This window comes from Festucalex cinctus, chromosome 6 (assembly GCF_051991245.1).
Source record: "Festucalex cinctus isolate MCC-2025b chromosome 6, RoL_Fcin_1.0, whole genome shotgun sequence".
Taxonomy (NCBI): Eukaryota; Metazoa; Chordata; class Actinopteri; order Syngnathiformes; family Syngnathidae; genus Festucalex; species Festucalex cinctus.
The window spans coordinates 20,249,557-20,270,964 of record NC_135416.1 but is presented as its reverse complement, the minus strand read 5'-3'; the positions used below and the strand labels follow the sequence as shown (position 1 = coordinate 20,270,964).

Sequence of the window (21,408 nt, the reverse complement as noted above, 5' to 3'; positions counted from 1 at the left end):
TGATGCCCAACCACCGGTAGATGACATCATTGCCCCATTTTATAGGAAATAAACACAGTTTCAGAGTCCATGGGAGAAATGGCTGTATTTTGGCAAACCTACATTTTTCTGCTGTCAATTATAAAAGAACGGGACGGGACAAAAAGTAGGGAGTCTATTCTGTTATTTGGTAGATTCGGTTTATATATAATTATTGAATGTAATATCACGTGAGTATTGGAAATGTAAAAATTTTCTATAATGACTGGCAGTGAATGAGTTAAAGGTCGTCTTTTGTAACATTTCACGCAATTTAATAACGGCCATTCAAACATTGCACAGGCACATGTACATTTTATGACAGTTTTACACTAAATTTGGCATCCAACATTTCACAGGCATATATACTGACCTCACCTGAATATTGTCCGAAACCCAAACAGTCCTACTATTGTGAGGCCCAACAAGATCAAAATTCCAGTTATCCCTTAAGAGTGAAAACATATAAGCGTGTGCAGAGCTTCAATCAAATCACATTTTATAAATGATATCTACAAAAACATGATAAAATAGAATACGCTGATAGGCAATAAGTACGTGACTTAAGATATGGATACGCAGCCAAGTTTGAATGTGGCTGCTTTGATTCACTGCCCAAGTTAAAAACAAAACCCAAATACTAAAGGGTACTCTCCACGGTGTATACACCCACACACACAATTATATATAAAAACAGAAATATTGTATTGCTGTGAACAAGTGGTGCGCTTTGTTAGACATGAGAGACATTAAAGGAATGTTGAAAAGTTATCTCTTGGCTGTAGCCTGGTGGTCGAGGACAAACCATTATGGGAGGAGGAGGGTCTTAACTGAGCACAACGTTAAAAACTCCACTTTATATAACAGTTGGCGCTTGGATAGTTGGATACATCTTCTAAAGAAACTACAACTCTAGTAGAAATGATCCCTGAGATTTGAATTTGAACTCTGACTGCACTCAGCAGAGGGCAAACCATCGAGGCTAAATAAAGCATAGACACCCAACTCCTGCATATGCATGAATGTTGTAATTAATGACATACAGTGGTCCCTTGCTACTTTGCAGTTCACTTGTTGCAGATTCACTCTATCGCGGATTTTTATCCCCTTAATTTTCAATCATGACTGAGTACCCCATCAAATTCTTTATGCTGATATTTTAGTCCTTTTTTGTAATATTTGAGTAAACATAAACAGCCCTTTCTTTCATTCAACACAATCTGACACTTTTAATCAAAATATAGAATATTTGGTAAATTACGAAGCGTGTACCATAATTTTATTTTATTTTTTTAAATTTAACATTGCTTCTTGTAATTCTTCTTCGCATCTCTGTGACCCATCTGTGCTGAGCTTTTTTTTTTTTTTTTTTTAAGAACAAGATCCGTTACTGTACAGATTGCATGTCTTATTCCCCCCACCCCCTGCCCCTCTCAGTGCACACGTGCACTTCTCAGGAGAAGTTAAAGGGGTACCGCACGAATGCTATTTTTAGACCGCAAGGCCACGTGACTTCAGCAGGTTGAACCGGAATGAGGTCAAAAAGAAGTCGGTTCGTTGACCAGCCATGCTAGAAGTGCTTGTTTTGTTCTCGTTATCTCCAGAAAAAACAACAAACAAACAAAAAACATGCCGAGTAAACAAACACAGCTGTTATGGAACTTGCAGAAATGACTCCAGACACTATGACCGCATATGAAAAGATGTATTCTATAATTATTGGTTTCCCGAAGCCAAAAATTCAGAGGGATAAATGTGAACGGGGATCAACTTGTGCGGACGTTCAAAATAGCAGTTTAATGCCAGTTGAAGTGAAGCCTTTCACCTTCATATGTAGTAAACATTTTGTTTGGGGGGAGATTCTGCCCTTGCCGGCCACCGCCATCCCGAATAGGTAAGCCATTGTCTTTATTTATTTATTGGCATTTGGTGCTACCCCGACTGTCGGACGACAATAATGAATGACGAGCAAAAATGCTTAAATGGCGTTGTTCGGACCTGTCTTGCTTACCACCGTTTTTTTTTTTTTTTTGTGCCTTTCTGTGACATGTATGATAATTTATCTGTAGGGCCTTTTCTGAATTCAGGAAAAAGGTTTTTAAGCGTGAATGATATAATAATTGAAAGAATTGAGTTATAGCGAGTGTTGTTGGTTGTGCCCAAGCATTTCCGAGTAGAATTGTGATCGCTACATATGCAAAAAATAATAAAAAAAATTACCCCCAACAACTACCAAAGATGTAAGAACCAGATGTGACAGACAGGGCATATGGTGGTAAAGGAAGCTTGTTGAAACTGTAGAATGTCACTGTCAGTTGTGTAGGACGATGTTTTGAGGGGGAGGGAAAAAAAAACTTCACATCAGGTCGGCTCCTTTTCACGTCTTTTTCAGCCCTCTACACTCAAGCCATCTCTTCAATTGAACATTCGTATGTTCCTTAACATCTATACCAGTGACTTTGGCACCAGGTATATCATTCTCGGACAGAATTAGTAGATTTATCGTAGTAGCTAGCATACTGTTTACATCCGTCTAGCATGACTGGCCGGCCGAATTTGACCCCCTCGCAAACCTCATGAATATTTTTAAGTGTGGTGACGTGTATCATGCGGTACCCCATTGAAAGCAATTAACTTTAAAGAGGCTGCTTGTTTATGCAACTCCACAAGAAGAGCTCATTAAGAGTTTTAGCGTTATTGAAAGGGGGGAGGCAACTATATATATTTTTTAAACTACCGCTACTTAGTGGAAATTTACTTTTGTGGGCATGGACCGTAACACCCGTGAAAAGTGAGGGAACACTGTACATGTAATGGTCGCTACCAAAACACCCTATCCCCATATGCTTTTCAATAAGAAACATTCTCGCATGGTTCTGGATTTACAAACCTCACCTTATAATTGTGAAAACATGTCTCCTAGTCCTTAATGTTTTAAGCGAGACTCAGAAAACTGGGTTGCCACAGAATTTGGCCGAGAATTAAGACGTTACAAAATACCAAAAGTACTCAAAATTACTTTAAAAAGGACCGTATTTTCCGCACTATAAGGCGCACCTAAAAGCCTTAAATTTTTTCAAAAGTTGACCATGCGCCTTATAATCCAGTGCGCCAGGTCTCGCTGTCAAGACGCTATCGGTGACCCTGCACGATCGGTGACGTGCATGCGCAGAAGATCCCGCCATCTTGGATCGCTAGCTAATACTAATACTTTACCTCAGAGAAAATAATAAAACAGCTGTTTATTCATTTTGGGAGTGGATGGAGCTGTCAGAAAGCTGGTTTGTAATCTATTAATAAAGTTTGACTGACCTATCTGACTGTTTTGTTGACATTCCCTTTAGCGCAGCACCATCTAATGGATGCATAACGTAACCCCAGCCTCTACTGTAGTGCTTTATATATGGCAAAAGTTTGAAAATATGTCATTCATTGAAGGTGCGCCTTATAGTGCAGAAAATACGGTAAGTAGTAGTAATCTATGCATACCACAAAGAGTGGTGTTAATTTGTTTTGGTTTTTTTTGTTTTTTTTTTAAGAACAAATAGTCCAAATCATTTCACTACTTCTACAATTGGCTCGCCACCAGTCCAGGGTGCACCCCACTTGTCGCTCGATGTCAGCTCGTCCGCAACCCCAATGTGGACAAGTGGTCTATAAAAACGATGGATGGACGGACGGATATTACTACTAGCGGGGAGAAGGGCCGGAAGGAGGAGGGTTAAACTGGTAAGGGGGTTGCCCCGCGAAGCCCGTTAACGGGGGTTGTGGTGACGCATACTGCTGAGACATGAGAGGCTGCGGCCCAGATGGAGGAGGAAGTTGGGCAAACTGACCCTGAAGATGACTCGAGTGATCCGTCCCGCCGCCGCTAGCGGACGTGCCTCCACTAGCGGTGGAGTTGTTGTAGCCCTGGTACTGATCCGACGAACTGTGGCTGCTCCTGTTCCGGTCCCTGTTCCGGTCACCGTAGGAGGATGAGGGGCGGTCATCGCTGCGGCCGTAGCTAGAGTGGCCGTCTCTGCTGCCGGGACGCATGCGGCGTTGACACTCATCCTGGTACATGGTGTTGGGATTGTTGGAGCTGCTGCCACGGTAACGCATTCTGCCACCTGTGAGGAAAAAACAGGAAATTGGACCTAAATTGGTATAGAGGCCTCCTCCTCCGTGAGCCGGCACCTTAACATGGTGGAGGGGTTTGCGTGTCCCAATGATCCTAGGAGCTATGTTGTCTGGGGCTTTATGCCCCTGGCAGGGTCTCCCATGGCAAACAGGTCCTAGGTGAGGGGCCAGACTAAGCACGGCTCAGAAGACGCCTTATGACGAATATGAACTTTGGAGACGCGTTTCCCTCGCCCGGACGCGGGTCACCGGGGCCCCGCTCTGGAGCCAGGCCTGGAGGCGGGGCTCGCTGGCGAGCGCCTGGTGGCCCATGGGGCCCGGCCGGGCACAGTCCGAAGAGGCAACGTGGGTCCCCCTTCCCACGGGCTCACCACCGGTGGGAGGGGCCAAAGGGGTCGGGTGCAGTGCAGGCTGGGTGGCAGCCAAGGGAGGAGACCTTGGCGGACCGACCCCCGGCTACAGAAGCTGGCTCTTGGGACATGGAATGTCACCTCTCTTGCAGGGAAGGAGCCCGAGCTGGTGTGCGAGGCCGAGAAGTTCCGACTAGACATAGTCGGACTCACCTCCACACACAGCTTGGGCTCTGGTACCAGTCCTCTTGAGAGGGGTTGGACTCTCTTCCACTCTGGAGTTGCCCACAGTGTGAGGCGCAGAGCAGGTGTGGGCATACTTATTGCCCCCCGGCTCGGCGCCTGTACGTTGGGGTTTACCCCGGTGGACGAGAGGGTAGCCTCCCTCCGCCTTCGGGTGGGGAGACGGGTCCTGACTGTTGTTTGCGCATATGCACCAAACAGCAGCTCGGAGTACCCACCCTTTTTGGAGTCCTTGGAGGGTGTGCTGGAGAGCGCTCCCTCTGGGGACTCCCTCGTCCTGCTGGGGGACTTCAACGCTCACGTGGGGAATGACAGTGAGACCTGGAGGGGCGTGATTGGGAGGAACGGCCCCCCTGATCGGAACCCGAGCGGTGTTCTGTTATTGGACTTCTGTGCTCGTCACGGTTTGTCCATAACGAACACCATGTTCAGGCATAAGGGTGTCCATATGTGCACTTGGCACCAGGACACCCTAGGCCGCAGTTCGATGATCGACTTTGTAGTCGTGTCATCGGATTTGCGGCCGCATGTTTTGGACACTCGGGTGAAGAGAGGGGCGGAGCTGTCAACTGATCACCACCTGGTGGTGTGTTGGCTCCGATGGTGGGGGAAGATGCCGGTCCGACCTGGCAGACCCAAACGTATTGTGAGGGTTTGCTGGGAACGTCTGGCGGAATCCCCTGTCAGAAAGAGTTTCAATGCCCACCTCCGGCAGAGCTTCTCCCTTGTCTCGGGGGAGGCGGGGGACATTGAGTCCGAATGGGCCATGTTCCGCGCCTCCATTGTTGAGGCGGCCGATTGGAGCTGTGGCCGTAAGGTGGTCGGTGCCTGTCGCGGCGGCAATCTTCGAACCCGCTGGTAAGGGATGCCGTCAAGCTGAAGAAGGAGTCCTATCGGGCCTTTTTGGCCTGTCGGACTCCGGTGGCAGCTGACAGGTACCGGATGGCCAAGCGGAACGCGGCTTCGGCGGTTGCTGAGGCAAAAACTCGGACATGGGAGGAGTTCGGTGAGGCCATGGAAAACGACTTCCGGACGGGTTCGAGGAAATTCTGGTCCACCATCCGGCGTCTCAGGAGAGGAAAGCAGTGCACCATTAACACTGTGTATAGTGGCGATGGGGTGCTGCTGACCTCGACTCGGGACGTCGTGAAGCGGTGGGGGGAATACTTCGAAGACCTCCTCAATTCCACCAACACGTCTCCTTTTGAGGAAGCAGAGTCTGGGGACTCTGGGGTGGGCTCTCCTATCTCTGGGGTCGAAGTCACTGAGGTGGTTGGAAAGCTCCTCGGTGGCAGGGCCCCGGGGGTGGATGAGATCCGCCCGGAGTTCCTAAAGACTCTGGATGTTGTGGGGCTGTCGTGGTTGACACGCCTCTACAACATCGCGTGGACATCGGGGACAGTGCCTCTGGATTGGCAGACCGGGGTGGTGGTCCCCCTTTTTAAGAAGGGGGACCGGAGGGTGTGTTCCAATACAGAGGGATCACACTCCTCAGCCTCCCTGGTAAGGTCTATTCAGGGGTGCTGGAGAGGAGGGTCCGTCGGGAGGTCGAATCTCGGATTCAGGAGGAGCAGTGTGGTTTTCGTCCTGGCCGTGGAACAGTGGACCAGCTCTACACCCTCCGCAGGATCCTCGAGGGTGCGTGGGAGTTCGCTCAACCAGTCCACATGTGTTTTGTGGATTTGGAGAAGGTGTTCGACCGTGTCCCTCGGGGAGTTCTGTGGGGGGTGCTTCGGGAGTACGGGGTGCCGGGCCCCTTGATATGGGCTGTTCGGTCCCTGTAAGACCGTTGCCAGAGTTTGGTCCGCATTGCCGGCAGTAAGTCGGATTCGTTTCCGGTGAGGGTTGGACTCCGCCAAGGTTGCCCCCTTGTCACCGATTCTGTTCATAACTTTTATGGACAGAATTTCTAGGCGCAGCCGAGGCGTGGAGGGGTTCCGGTTTGGTGGCCTCAGCATTGCATATCTGCTCTTTGCAGATGATGTGGTGCTGTTGGCTTCATCAAGCCGGGGCCTCCAGCTCTCACTGGAGCGGTTCGCAGCCGAGTGTGAAGCGGCTGGGATGAGGATCAGCACCTCCAAATCCGAGACCATGGTCCTCAGTCGGAAAAGGGTGGAGTGTCGTCTTCAGGTCGGGGATGAGATCCTGCCCCAAGTGGAGGAGTTCAAGTATCTTGGGGTCTTGTTCACGAGTGAGGGTAGGATGGAGCGGGAGATCGACAGGCGGATCGGTGCAGCGTCTGCAGTGATGTGGACTCTGTATCGGTCCGTCGTGGTAAAGAAAGAGCTGAGCCAAAAGGCAAGGCTCTCGATTTATCGGTCGATCTACGTTCCAACCCTCACCTATGGTCACGAGCTGTGGGTCGTGACCGAAAGAACGAGATCCCGGATACAAGCGGCCGAAATGAGTTTCCTCCGCAGGGTGTCCGGGCTCTCCCTTAGAGATAGGGTGAGAAGCTCGGTCATCCGGGAGCTGCTGCTCGAGTCGAGCCGCTGCTCCTCCGCGTTGAGAGGAGCCAGCTGAGGTGGCTCGGGCATCTGGTTCGGATGCCTCCTGGACGCCTCCCTGGGGAGGTGTTCCGGGCATGTCCCACTGGCGGGAGGCCCCGGGGACGACCCAGGACACGCTGGAGAGACTATGTCTCTCGGTTGGCCTGGGAACGCCTCGGGATCCCACCGGAGGAGCTGGTTGAAGTGGCTGGGGAGAGGGAAGTCTGGGTTTCCCTCCTGAAGCTGCTGCCCCCGCGACCCGACCCCGGATAAGCGGAAGAAGATGGATGGATGGATGGATGGATGGTATAGTTTTACATTTGCTGATTATTAGTGCTCTATGCTCGGGATAAGAAATTGACTAGTTCACGGGTCGGCAATCTTTACTGTCACGAGAGCCGTTTTAGACCAAATAAATAACAAAAAATCTGTCTGGAGCCACTCAACATTTGAATATTGTGATGTATGAAACAGCGTGTAATGTACTGAGGACCGAAGAGCTTATTAGAGCTGTAACAGAAAAATATGCAGCATCCAATAGTTTGACATTCATTTTCTTCTACCTTTCGTCTTCCGTTTTTGTATATTTTTTGTTGTGATTTTCCGACTTCATTTTCCATACTTTTATTTTTTAAGCCTTTTTGTCAAATTTATTACATTTTTGACAATTTTATGGATGTATTATTGTAAAGATTCTGCCTCTCTTTTTTTGGCTTACTTACATTTTATAGCTTTTTTCCCCCTTTTTTCTGCCTTTTTTGCTATCAATTTTCTCACATTTTTTGGCAATTTTATGTATATTTTATGTTAATTTTTGGGATTCCTTCTTGTTTTTGGACATTTTATTTTATTTTTATCTTTTTGAATGTTTTCTTTCCTACCTTTTCTTAAATCAATTTTCTCACTTTTTTTGGTGACATTTTGTGGTGATTTTCTGGATTTTTTCTTTTGTTTTTGGCCATTTGATAGTTACTTTTGAAACGTTTTCTTTCTTGCCTTTTCTTAAAACAAATTTTCTGACTTTTTGTTTTGTCAATTTTGTGGACAATTTATGGCAATTCTCAGGACTTCTTTTGTTTTTGGACTTTTCATAGTTGCTTTTGAAATATTTGCTTTTTTTGACTTTGTTAAAATTAATTTTCTTTTTGGGCAATTTCATAGACATTTAATTTCCTCTTCCTTTTTAGACATTTTATGGTGACTTTTTGGACATTTTTAGGTAATTAAGACTTTTTCATCTACCTTTTGTCTTTTTTTCTGAACTTAAAAATTTATGTAAATCAATTCATTTTAATGAATATTTTATCTAAAACAAATAAAGAAATATTTTTCAAAAAATATTCAATTATTCAAAATATTTAATTTCAAGTGGTTTTTTGTTGTTGTTTTTTTGGGGGGGGTTTTAGCTCCGCAGGGAGCCAAATGAGATGGTCTAAAGATTGAAAGAAGATGGCCGCAGATTGAAGACCCCTGGCCTAGTTCCTTGAAAACACCTATCTTGACACCTGTGTTAACTTGTACTGTTAACTAGTTAAGATCAAATCGGCACTAGTACATTTTGTTTTGCCTCAAGACAAATGGCTCAATGAAAGTTGGGCAACACTGCACGAAAACAAATATTTCTCAGCACAAAAAAAATAAAAATAAAAATAATAATAATATATTCTGGCGATATTTACCACTTCCTCTTCCTTGGCCCGAATCCACCATCTGAAGCAGTTTAGGGTTGATGGCCTGATTCGCCTCCTGCAAAACCCGGACAAGGTCGCGGGCCTGCCGTGCGTTCCCAGGAGTGAAGAAGGTGTAGGCAGTACCCTTGTTGGTACTACGGGCTGTACGTCCAATACGGTGGACGTAATCTTCCGACGAATTAGGATAGTCAAAGTTGATGACGAACTTGATATCCTCCACATCTTTTGAATAGGAAACATTTTTTAGAGATTGGCAGATATCATGGTTATTGCAAGAAAACGTCAATCAGAATATTCTTGTTCAAAAGCTGATGATTACACATTTGTGGATAATTTGCATCAGATTTAAATGTTTTGGATGAACTTACCTCTTCTTAAGACAGAAATGTTACTTTCACTCCGAAGAGGATTTACCCTCAGTGTATAATAAAATTAAAATCCAGAAATCATTCATAGACGCGGCACACTGTATCAACTTTATATTCCACTGGCCATTCACAACTATTTTTAAGAGTGACTATATGGTAACATCCATAATAATATGCTTACAAAAAGAAAGTATGTTCAAAATAGAAAAGCAGTTTTATCCAAACTTACATGACCCTGTGTGAAAAAGTGATAGCCCCCTCCGGAACTTTGAGGTAACCCTCAGCAGCAATAACCAAAATCAAGCAGTTGGAACTGTCATTTTTGCACAGTCTCTTCCTCATTCTTAAATACTGAACTTAACTGAAGCAAGTGAGGCCAGCAGTTCTTCAGACGTTCTCCTGGGTTCCTTTGTGACCTTGTGGTTGAATCGTCGTGATTCTCTTGGGGTTGTTTGAAAGTAGTTTGGCTACTCTTGAGAAGTTCAATTCCATTGTGGATGATGACCCTAACCGTGATTTGCCGGAGTCCGAAAGCTTTAGGAATGACTTTGTAACCCTTTCCAGACTGATAGAAGTCAATTACTTTATTTCTCATCTGTTGTCGAATTTCTTTGGATCATGGCAGCTTTTTGAGGTCTTTTGGTCAATTTCATTTTGTCAGACAGGTTCCTATTTAGGTGATTTCTTGATTGAGCATGTCTAGAGTTAATCAGGTTTGGGTGCAGTCAATGAAAATTAACTGACAAATGTGATTAGCCACAGTAAATTCATGATTTAATTACAAGGCTGTCAAGTTCTTTTTCACACAGGGCCCGGTTTGATAGTTTGTTTTTCCCCATAATACACCAAATCAAAATTTAAAAACAGCATTTCATGTTTACTTAGGTTGTTGTCAACATTAAAGTGGGGAAACTGCGCAATTTGTTTTTAGAAGAGAGCAAATACTTTTTCAACGCATTGTACATTTGCTTCAGCTTTGTAACTTGACAAATGAATGCATGTTCACTGCTCATTTCTGGGTCTACCACAGGAGCTGTAAAAACGTAAATTAGACTTATTAAACAACAGTCGAGGGAGTCCTGAGCGTGACAAAACCACTATTAATACCTGTTGCTGCTTTGATGTGAAACACTAGGAATAAGTACAACTTTGATTTTCACCTAAAAGACACCAGCAAGGCACTAATTTGCCAGCATGTTTCGGCAGAAATGATCTTCACTGGCCAATCTGTGTGAACACAAATTGTCTGTTTCTCATTACAGAGGAAGTGGGGCTCTGAGTGCACTGCTGAGTCTAATCAGGTAGTCTCCCGTCATTCATCACAGACTATTATCAAACTAGGGGTGTCAGGCAATTACAATTTTTTAATTGCAATTAATCACATAACTTCAATAGTTAACTCACGATTAATCGCAAATTCTGTTCTAAATGTACAATAATTTTTTTCCAAGTTTCATACTCGTGTCAATTTAACATGAAAGTGAAAAAAAAAAAAAGATACACTAATGGAAATATGGATGCATCTTTTCATCATTGATACAATAATTTCATAATAATTCATAAAATGTTTACGATACTGTAAAAAAAATGAATGTGATATTGATTTGTCTTGAGATCATTTCCTGCCACTAGATGGCATAATTGCATTTGTAAGACCTTGATGACAGCTCAGTGCAATTTTCTTTTCATATTAAGAGCTATCTAATCTTTAACATGAAGTAAATTTGTGAAATTCTGCACATTTTTAAATTTGTAAAATACAACTTGACCCCAGTCTCCACAAATATATGCATTATTATTAAATGTATTACTGCTAAGTAATACGTGGACATGTCCACTGTGTTGCGACTGGAATTCCCCCAGTACAGGCTTGCCAAGTAATGGCTGGTCATTAACCGTGCATTAAAAAAAATTAGTGGCATCAAAGGAACTTTAAAATTAACGCACTAATTTTGACACCCCTATATCAAACATACAATATCTAAATTTAGCTAACGAATTTATTCAAATGTGTTGGAAGGCGGATGGAAGTAGCTGTGTGTAGCTAACGGAGGGATAAAGAAAAAGGGGTGGTGCGGTACTTACCCCCTTTGTGTGTTGCTCAGTCCTGGTTCAGAGGGAGGGGCTGAGGGTGAGGGAGACCAGATTCTTCCCTCACCTTCTGCACACACCGGCAACGTCAGACGGGAGCAGAACCGCTAAACCTCAAGCGACACTAACGCAGGTTCTGTTGCTCTCTCGCCACATTGCAGGACCCTCCTCGGGCCCTGGCCAGGACTGGATCCAGACGAGCCCATCTAACACGCTCACTGCCTGTCTGCTTTTTTTTTTTTTTTTTTTTTTGGACGGGTCGCCGAGCAGACAAACAGGCACCTCCGGCAGCTCCGATGACAGGCTCGTTGGATTCACACACTGACAGTATCGGGCTGGGGACGGGGTTCTATGTTACCCATGGGAGGAACAGGGGCTGTAACCCCTCAAAAACTAGACAAGCATCTACTTTTAACGGGACAGCGACAGCGGCAGCGCAGGCTGTTATAGCTGCCGCATGCTGCCAAACCCTGAGAGGAGAAGAGGGGACAAAAAGGAAGAAAAATATAATAATGGGAGTTTTGACAAGTCAGAAACCCTTCACTTATCCCCCCTTCTCACATGTAATGCCATGTCAACAAAAATCACCACATTTCTTCTTGCTTGTCATTTCACATTTGTGCATGCAGTAACCACACACATCAAGTATGAATGAGTGAGTAATGTTTAGCGCTCTGGCGTCGTTCAGGCAGCGTACCAAAGAGCCCCGCTTTGAAGGATGCTTTGTAGCTAGAGCAACAAGAAACAGACCAGTGGACCAGAAAGCCAGCAGCCTCCATATTGGACACTGGACAGCCCTGAAGCTGTCAGGTTGTAACACGTGGCGAACCTCCTTGTAATGCCTATCAATCATTCAATTTTACACACTAAAATGAAGAGGTATTCAAAGTTGAACAGTATTACAGTCCTGTAAGTCTTGTTAGATCTGCCAATCTATTCCACTGCTCATTTACCTAGTGATCACACTCAGGGGGTGGAGTGAGGTAGGGGATGTGGGGAGGGGGGTACCTTAGAGCATTAATTTTCGACAACCTTGTGTGCATGTGAATTCAAGTCTAAGACAACAAAAGATTATTTGTAAATGTGAAAAGACATACCCAGACCGCGAGAGGCAACATCTGTGGCAATCAGAATGGGAGCTTTCCCGCTTCGGAATTCTGTCGAAATTGAGAAACAGTTTCTGAGACAACTCACTATAAATTTACACATAAGCTCTAGGGGTGTCAGGCAGTTAAATTTTTAATTGTAATTAATTACTTCAATAATTAACTCACAATCGCAAATTTTATATCTGTTCTAAATGTACTATAAAATGTACAATAAAAATAGTTTTCCTAAGTTTCATACTCTTAAAATAAAAGTGGAAAAAATGTTCAACTAATAGAAATGTGGCTGCATCTTTTAGTCAATGATAGTCATTTCATAATAATTCATAAAATTGAGTTAAAATTAAAAAGACGTACTGTACTGTAAAAATGTATGACATTGATTAGTGTTGAGGTCATTTTCTACCACTAGATGGCATAATTGCACTTATAAGACAATGGTGACAGCGCAGTGCATTTTTCTTTTCATATTAAGAGCCATCTTATCTTTAACATGAAGTAAATTTGTGAAATTCTGCATTTTTAAAATTGTAAAGTACAACTTGACCCCAGTCCCCACAAATATATGCACTATTATTAGATTTATTACAGCTAAATTTTGACGTGAATATGTCTGCTGTGTTCCGACTGGAATTCCCGAGAACAGGCTTTCCGAGTAAGGGGCGGTCATTAATCGTGCGTTAAAAAATTAACTCAAAATTAATGCACTAATTTTGCCACCCCTAATAATAACTGATGTTTTTCTCCAACCTGTGAGCACCCAGTCTCTTTCTGGCTGGCTCTTGTCTCCGTGGATACACATGGCTGGCCACCTAGTGTGGAAAACAGCAGCAGTCAGATCACCTGGCAAGACAGATTTGACATCACCACGGTAAGTTATCAAAATCGCCGTCATGTTCCTCACCCATCCCTTCGCATCCTTCTCGTCAGTTCATCACAGCGTTTCTTGGTCTCCACAAAGATGATGGTTTTGTTCTCCTTTTCTGCCATAATCTCCTCCATAAGCTGCACAAGTCTACACACAGAGGGAAAGAAGCAACATTATATATTTATCTTTATTTCGTCTGTCACCAGACAAAATTTGAAAAAAAAAAATTCCCCCCGTCATTAACTTGCAAAAACTTGCAGAGGAAAAAGTAGACGTGAAAATAAAAGTTGCTACCTGTTGGGGAAAAATATCTCCCTTCTAATACAGTCCTTACTGCATTTAAATAAAAATGTTTTAAACAACAATTTAGAATCAGTAAAACAAAATTTCCCCTTTTGGATAAATGTAAAAATTTATAATTATCTGAACGTAACATGATTACAAAGTACTGCTTTTTGTCCTTTAAAATGTAAACCAAATTGCATCCCATATGGACAGATACAAGTAGTCAAATCTTCAGTACTCACTGATACCAAGTGCCAATACAATAGTACTTATGATACATAAAATAAAAATAAAAAAAATAAAATAAAATAAAAAAACGACAGGTATTTTTTTAAATGACCATCCATCCATCCATCCATCCATCCATCCATTTTCTTGACCACTTATTCCTCACAAGGGTCGCGGGGGCTGCTGGCGCCTATCTCAGCTGGCTCTAGGCAGTAGGCGGGGGACACCCTGGACTGGTTGCCAACCAATCGCAGGGCACACAGAGACGAACAACCATCCACACTCACACGCACACGCACACCTAGGGACAATTCGGAGCGCCCAATTAACCTGCCATGCATGTCTTTGGAATGTGGGAGGAGACCGGAGTACCCGGAGAAGACCCACGCGGGCACGGGGAGAACATGCAAACTCCACCCAGGAAGGTCCGAGCCTGGACTCTGTCACGCCGCCACCGGCGTGACGGCCCAAGCTTTTATTTTTGTGTTCATGTTTCCTGTTTTGTTGTGAAATAATGATTCCCCTCTCACCTCAGGTCACTTACCCTTCCTGCTGCTTGCTAATTACCGGTCCCCGCCCATGATTACCGCCACCAATCAAGCCACAATAAAAGCCACCTGCATTCTCCCCTCCGTGGCCGAAGTGTCACCGTCAGTGCATGGAAGCGTCCCACAGTCCTTATGTCCTTGTTCTTGTTGCCTAGCGTTGTTGCCTAGCGTTGTTGCCTTGTTTTTGTGCCTTTTCCTCCCTTTTGGAGCGCCTTTAGTTACCCCTTTTGCCTTGTGCCCTTTTTCCTCCCTAGCGGAGCGTTTTCTGTTGTCCCCAGTACCTTTTGCCTGTTTTTTCCTCCCTAGTGGAGCGCTTTTTGTTCTCCACTTTTTCCCCTCCCTGTTCTCCTCTCAGTTTGAGAGGAGACCTCTGTTGGCCGGAAATAAACCTGCTGCCTTGGTGGCCTACCTTACGCCTGCGTCTGAGTCCTACTTGACCCCGCCTTGTCAGTACACTTCGGCCCGCATGGACCCAGCGGGAGTGTCCAACTTGGAGACCTGGCAGAGGCTTGAAGACATCGCCCGAGTCATTGCAGAGATAAAAGAGTTGATGGCTTTGGACCGTGGCGACTGGGGTGAAGGGTCGGACTGGCCTCAGAACCCCGAACCTCGTCTGCTGCAGCCTCTCGCCCCTGAACCTCGTCTGCTGGAGCCTCTCGCTCCTGAACCTCGTCTGCTGGAGCCTCTCGCCCCTGAACCTCGTCTGTTGCAGCTTCTCGCTCCTGAACCTTGTCTGCTGCAGCCTCTCGCCCCTGAACCTCGTTTGCTACAGCCTCTCGCTCCGGAACCTTGTCTACTGCCGCCGCAGCCCCTGGCCGCTTCGCCTGTGCCGCTGCCGCCGCAGCCCCTGGCCGCTTCGCCTGTGCCGCTGCCGCCGCAGCCCCTGGCCGCTTCGCCTGTGCCGCTGCCGCCGCAGCCCCTGGCCGCTTCGCCTGTGCCGCTGCCGCCGCAGCCCCCGGCCGCTTCGCCTGTGCCGCTGCCGCCGCAGCCCCCGGCCGCTTCGCCTGTGCCGCTGCCGCCTGTGCCGCTGCCGCCTCAGCCCCCGGCCGCTTCGCCTGTGCCGCTGCCGCCGCAGCCCCCGGCCGCTTCGCCTGTGCCGCTGCCGCCGCAGCCCCCGGCCGCTTCGCCTGTGCCGCTGCCGCCGCAGCCCCTGGCCGCTTCGCCTGTGCCGCTGCCGCCGCAGCCCCTGGCCGCTTCGCCTGTGCCGCTGCCGCCGCAGCCCCTGGCCGCTTCGCCTGTGCCGCTGCCGCCGCAGTCCCTGGCCGCTTCGCCTGTGCCGCTGCCGCCGCAGCCCCTGGCCGCTTCGCCTGGGCCGCTGCCGCCGCAGTCCCTGGCCGCTTCGCCTGGGCCGCTGCCGCCGCAACCCCTGGCCGCTTCGCCTGGGCCGCTACTTCCTGTTCCTCGTCAGGCGGCGCATGGATTGCGGCCGCCACCTCCTGTTCCTCGTCAGGCGGCGCATGGATTGCGGCCGCCACCTCCTGTTCCTCGTCAGGCGGCGCATGGATTGCGGCCGCCACCTCCGGTTCCTCGACCGGCGGCGCCCAGCCAGCGGCCGCCTCCTCTTGCACCAGTTCCGGCGGCGCCCGGCCAGCGGCCGCCATCGCCTGCACCAGTTCCGGCGGCGCCCGGCCAGCGGCCGCCATCGCCTGCTCCAGTTCCGGCGGCGCCCGGCCAGCGGCCGCCATCGCCTGCACCAGTTCCGGCGGCGCCCGGCCAGCGGCCGCCTCCTGCTCCTCATCTGGCGGCGAACACCCCGCCGCCACCTCTGCTCCTCGTCGGGCGTCGAGGACGCCCTCCTGACTGGCCCCGCCGGGCCCTCCTCGTCGGGCGTCGGGGACGCCCTCCTGACTGGCCCCGCTGGGACTCTCTTGTCGGGCGTCGAGGACGCCCTCCTGAACTGCCTTTTGTCTGGGACGGATGGGTGGGCCGTGTTCCCACCTCCGTGCCCCCTTCCGCCCGCCCTTGTTTTTGGGACTTTTTGATGTTGAAGGGCCGTCAGGAGCCGGCCCTTGAGGGGGGGGTACTGTCACGCCGCCACCGGCGTGACGGCCCAAGCTTTTATTTTTGTGTTCATGTTTCCTGTTTTGTTGTGAAATAATGATTCCCCTCTCACCTCAGGTCACTTACCCTTCCTGCTGCTTGCTAATTACCGGTCCCCGCCCATGATTACCGCCACCAATCAAGCCACAATAAAAGCCACCTGCATTCTCCCCTCCGTGGCCGAAGTGTCACCGTCAGTGCATGGAAGCGTCCCACAGTCCTTATGTCCTTGTTCTTGTTGCCTAGCGTTGTTGCCTTGTTTTTGTGCCTTTTCCTCCCTTTTGGAGCGCCTTTAGTTACCCCTTTTGCCTTGTGCCCTTTTTCCTCCCTAGCGGAGCGTTTTCTGTTGTCCCCAGTACCTTTTGCCTGTTTTTTCCTCCCTAGTGGAGCGCTTTTTGTTCTCCACTTTTTCCCCTCCCTGTTCTCCTCTCAGTTTGAGAGGAGACCTCTGTTGGCCGGAAATAAACCTGCTGCCTTGGTGGCCTACCTTACGCCTGCGTCTGAGTCCTACTTGACCCCGCCTTGTCAGACTCGAACCGGAGACCTCAGAACTGGGAAGCGGACGTGCTAACCACTCGACTACCGTGCCGCCCTTTAAATGACCAATAGATCCTAATTATAGAAAAGTTCGTTAAAATTGCATGAAATTAATGTCTATTGTATTTTTTCAATTTGTTCATAAAAGTCATTTTGCATAGAGCACACAATTAAATGAATTTCAAAAAATAGATAAATAAAATGAAACAAATAATCCAGCGACCAGAAAAAAAAGTTACAATCAAAATGTGGTTGCACAAATTCTTTTTTAGGAATACAGTGAAATGCAAAAGAATCAAATTGAATACAGTAGTGCTTCAAGTAATTTAGTAATATCTACCATGTTAAGAATTCCTCAAGCTATTATAATTATATCTTGTTTTCAAATCCATGCTTTTAATTTGGAGGGCTGCTTTGTATTTCCATTTCCTGTTTGACGTTCTCCTTTCGTCAGTCATCTCATAGCAGTGAAGTAGTCAATGACAATATATTATAAATATATACAAAGATATGTCTGCGGGACTGGCCAGAGCTAATTAAATTGGTGAGTACAGCTGAAGACTTGTACTTCCTTACCGGAGCTCTCTGTGGCGGTCAATAAATGCAAAATAAGTGGATCAACATGTGGAATACAGCATATCACTGCTTTTGCCAATGTAAAAATGGGAACACCATGAATTTTGGAATGCACAACACTAGTGACTGATTCTATCCATTTTGTCTGAAAGTTTTTTAGCTGGACTTTTATGGCTCTAAAGTTACATAAAAAGCATCACTTCTCCCAATCTGCTGCATGTCTCCATTTCAAATGTTGAAAGAAATTTGGAAGTGCTGTGGAAGATGCTGGGGGGAAAAAGTCCTTACCCTAAACTCAGAATTAACATAGTGAAAAGATCAACATAATGGCATATCCATAGATGTCCCCATTTCCTTACTTATGGTCCTTTTCGCTGTCCATGCAGACATCAACAATTTGCAAGATGTTGTGGTTGGCACTCAGTTCCAGGGCTCCAACATTAATCTGGATGTAGTCCCTCAAAAAGTCTTCAGCGAGTTGGCGAACATCTTTGGGCCAAGTTGCACTCCACATAAGGGTTTGTCTGTCAGGCTTGGGTGCAGAACCGAGGAAGATAAAAGATGAGTGAAACATAACAATCAGATCAAATGTAGACATTACAGCATTCTTTCTCCTACCCTGATTTGTTCAACTATCTTGCGAATCTGAGGTTCAAATCCCATGTCCAGCATGCGGTCAGCTTCGTCCATCACAAGGTATGTGCAGCGAGACAGGTTAGTCTTCCCTGACTCTAAGAAGTCAATCAGGCGACCAGGCGTGGCAATGCAGATCTCAACACCTAAAACAAGAACGGAAACTAAAACTAAAACAAACAAAAAAAGGAAAGAAATTCCACGTGCAATAGAGATCCTAATGGTGACGTCACGCGTTCCAAAATGGCAGTTAGCGCAACCATTTTGGCATCATGTTGTGGACCAGTTGTCAAAACGAGAAGAGGGAAAAAAAAAAAAAAAAGGATCGAGCACGCTCCAGGCTACCAAAAGAGGCACCAATATGTAGCCAATTCTGCACTTTGTACATGGTGGCTAAATCAGCAGATGCTAACTGTTACCACATGCAAAATGTGAGGGAAATATTCAGTTTTGTTCATTTGTACTGCTACGGTTTAATAGATATTACACAGTTGAATTTAATAACTGACCAACACCATAAAGAAGACTTTTTACAGTATAAATGGTGGCGGGCGCAGCCGATTTAGCGCCTGCTAAATTGCTAATGTACATAAATAACAGCCAAGACTTGCATGAAACAGCCAACTTCAATACCACATAAGAATCACATAAAGGGGAAATAAATCCGGATCAATTAATTAATTGTATGATCAGATTTGTCTTGTTTTTATATGTATTGTGCCCAAATAAACTAAATAAGAAAATAATAATAATGAGAAAGAAGTTATGAATGAGCTGATTTTTTGTGTGTTGTTTTGTTTTTGAATACCCCAAAAATCATTGACTAAAATGTTCAATCCAAACTTCTCCCATCATGCAGCCAAATGATCATCTAACAGCATACCCACCCCTCTCGAGCTCTCGAATCTGCGGTCCTTTGGGTGCTCCACCATAGACGCATGTGCTTTTGATTCTGGAAGATTTGCCATAGTCGAAAGCCACTTGCTGAACCTGCTGGGCCAGCTCTCTGGTCGGGGCAAGGACCAAACACTATTAAGTGGAGAGACTTAGTGAGAGACTTCCTGACAACAACAAAAGAAGCACAGTGAACCCTCAAATGTCGAAGTGTGGAAGTGGAACAACTCAAAGAATAAAAACTTCATATGGAAAATAAAATGTCAAACAGCCTCTTGTGGTTGATTACGTTTAATCGGCGAGTGTCACTATATTTAAGCAGCACATGAACTTACGATAGGTCCATCTCCTCTCTCCAGATAGGGCTGATGATTAATGTGCACAATTGATGGAAGAAGATACTACAGAACAGAAAAAGACACAGACAAATCCAGTGTCAGGAACTACATGAAATTAAGCACAACTTTGCATTTGTTGTAGACGTGTTTGAGAAATAAAGTTGATTTATGACAATAATATTGGATATATTCACATGTAATTATTTAATTAGTAAACAAAACCAACGGTTGCATTCATCCTTACAGCTAGAGTCTTTCCAGAGCCAGTCTGTGCTATTCCCACCATGTCCTTGCCACTCAGAGCCAGAGGGAAGCCCTGAGCCTGAATTGGTGTTGGCTCTACGAAGTTCTGCTGCATGAGCACATCCATCACATATTCTAATGCAGGGATGGAAACAATAAGTCAGCAGTGTTACTACAACCAATTTTCCGGTACTTACAAGCAATAAAGCTCACAAGTTTTGATGATATAATGCACAGTTTATAGCTCGTGTACTCACGTGGAAACTGTGCCTGTTGAAAAGTGATTACAGGCTTAGGACAGTTAGAGCCTTTGATGGTGATCTCTTTCTTTTGACGAAACTCTTCAATTTCATACTGGTGATGTAAAAATAGGATATGACTTACACAAGATTTAGTTTTCATCTATCCGGCAACTATCGTATGTCACCTCAATAAGATTACGTTGAATTCAATCAAATGATATATGCATGTACCTGACTCAAGCGTTGAACTTCTGGATGCTCAGTGTAGAAGTTCTTCTCAAATTTTGGCAGCTCATCCAGGTTCCACCTCTTCTTGCGGAGACGGTCGCCTAGATTCCCAGTCCTCATGGGCGGGGGGCCATTACTGCGGCCACCCATTGGCATAGAACGGGGCCTATGTGGTTACACATGCAAGTAGTACTGCAGAATCAGCCATACAGAGTGCAGCTACAATGTTACATCATATTGGGGTATGTGGCATATTTACTAACAAGATCATTTTTAACAGTGGCATTTGCTGGATTTGATTCTACAAAGTAGTATTTGGACCACAGTGAAAAACAATAATTATTGAGTAATAACTCAAGTCATAATCTTACCAAGAATAAAGTTGAGACAATTAGGTTGTATATTTTCGGGAAGAAAAAAACAATTATACAGGTAGTGTATTTTTAATTTATTTAATATTGTAGTTGCGTTTAACGCCAGCAGATGACAGTAGGCCAAAGCCTCTCTTCAAGACTACAAATATTTGCAAGAAGAACAGAGGTTACCAGGCCTGACTGAGTGCATTTAGCAGGGGCTACTTTAAAAAAAACAAACAAAAAAAACGACTTTTTACCCAGTTTGAATACGATTTTGCATGATTAAGCATTTACGTTTCATATTGAGAAAAAAAAGTGTGCGTGTGCGTCTCGATAATATGCAACGTGATTCAACTTCAAGCAATATTATGGCGCGCCCAAGACAAAAAAAACAACAACGCTGACGGCAGGCCTGCAATGAAGACGTAAACTTGAAACTACGACACACCTGTGGGCTCTGTTCAAAATTCCAGCAATGCAATTGGCTAAATGAAACATTTAATCCGTTATATTATGCCACATGTGAAACCGATCAGTACCTGTCTCGTCCACTGTCCCTGTCTCTGTAACCATAGGAAGAACCCCGCCTCATAGTTCCAAAAAACAGGACGTGGAGTGTTGTCGTCTTTTCGTCAAATGGCTTTTTTGCAAAGTAATACACCCCAGAGGCGCTCTCATTTACCTGTACACACGCGAGACTAATTTAGCACACTAATAGTACACTTTGTTACTAAAATTACGATTTCAAAAAAAGTCCAAGTTTTGACGCGTCACGTAACGCGGGCTAAACGCAACTTATCTCTTCTCTTTATTTGCCCCGCCCTCTTCCGAGACGCAACGTCAACTGGTCAGACAACGTATCTCCAGAATTTGGTGGATTGTTGCGTAGAAATATTTACGTAGAGATCATAGTG

The 21,408-nt window shown here is 45.7% G+C and overlaps 1 protein-coding gene across 1 annotated transcript; it reads right to left on the bottom strand.

The window, feature by feature from the left end:
• Positions 1 to 500: 500 nt before the first annotated feature.
• On the bottom strand, positions 501 to 21,346 carry LOC144020608 (putative ATP-dependent RNA helicase DDX17). The gene is made up of 13 exons (XM_077524249.1): positions 21,034 to 21,346; positions 20,142 to 20,304; positions 19,926 to 20,022; positions 19,670 to 19,803; positions 19,423 to 19,488; positions 19,081 to 19,222; positions 18,179 to 18,339; positions 17,920 to 18,092; positions 13,383 to 13,493; positions 13,229 to 13,290; positions 12,470 to 12,529; positions 8,902 to 9,135; positions 501 to 4,130 (listed from the first exon to the last, which is right to left on the bottom strand). The coding sequence occupies exons 1-13, from the start codon at positions 21,084 to 21,086 to the stop codon at positions 3,709 to 3,711; spliced, it is 1,878 nt and encodes a 625-aa protein (XP_077380375.1). The 5' UTR covers positions 21,087 to 21,346; the 3' UTR covers positions 501 to 3,708.
• Positions 21,347 to 21,408: the final 62 nt, after the last annotated feature.

Bases quoted from the DNA above. Each gene is read 5' to 3' on its own strand.
- LOC144020608 (XM_077524249.1), bottom strand. From the start codon at position 21,086: ATGAGGCGGGGTTCTTCCTATGGTTACAGAGACAGGGACAGTGGACGA. The intron at 18,340-19,080 runs GTGGGTATGCTG...TTCTTGTTTTAG, and splicing joins GATTCGAGAGCTCGAGAGGG to GTGTTGAGATCTGCATTGCC. The intron at 12,530-13,228 runs GTTGGAGAAAAA...CAATTTCGACAG, and splicing joins AAGAGACTGGGTGCTCACAG to AATTCCGAAGCGGGAAAGCT.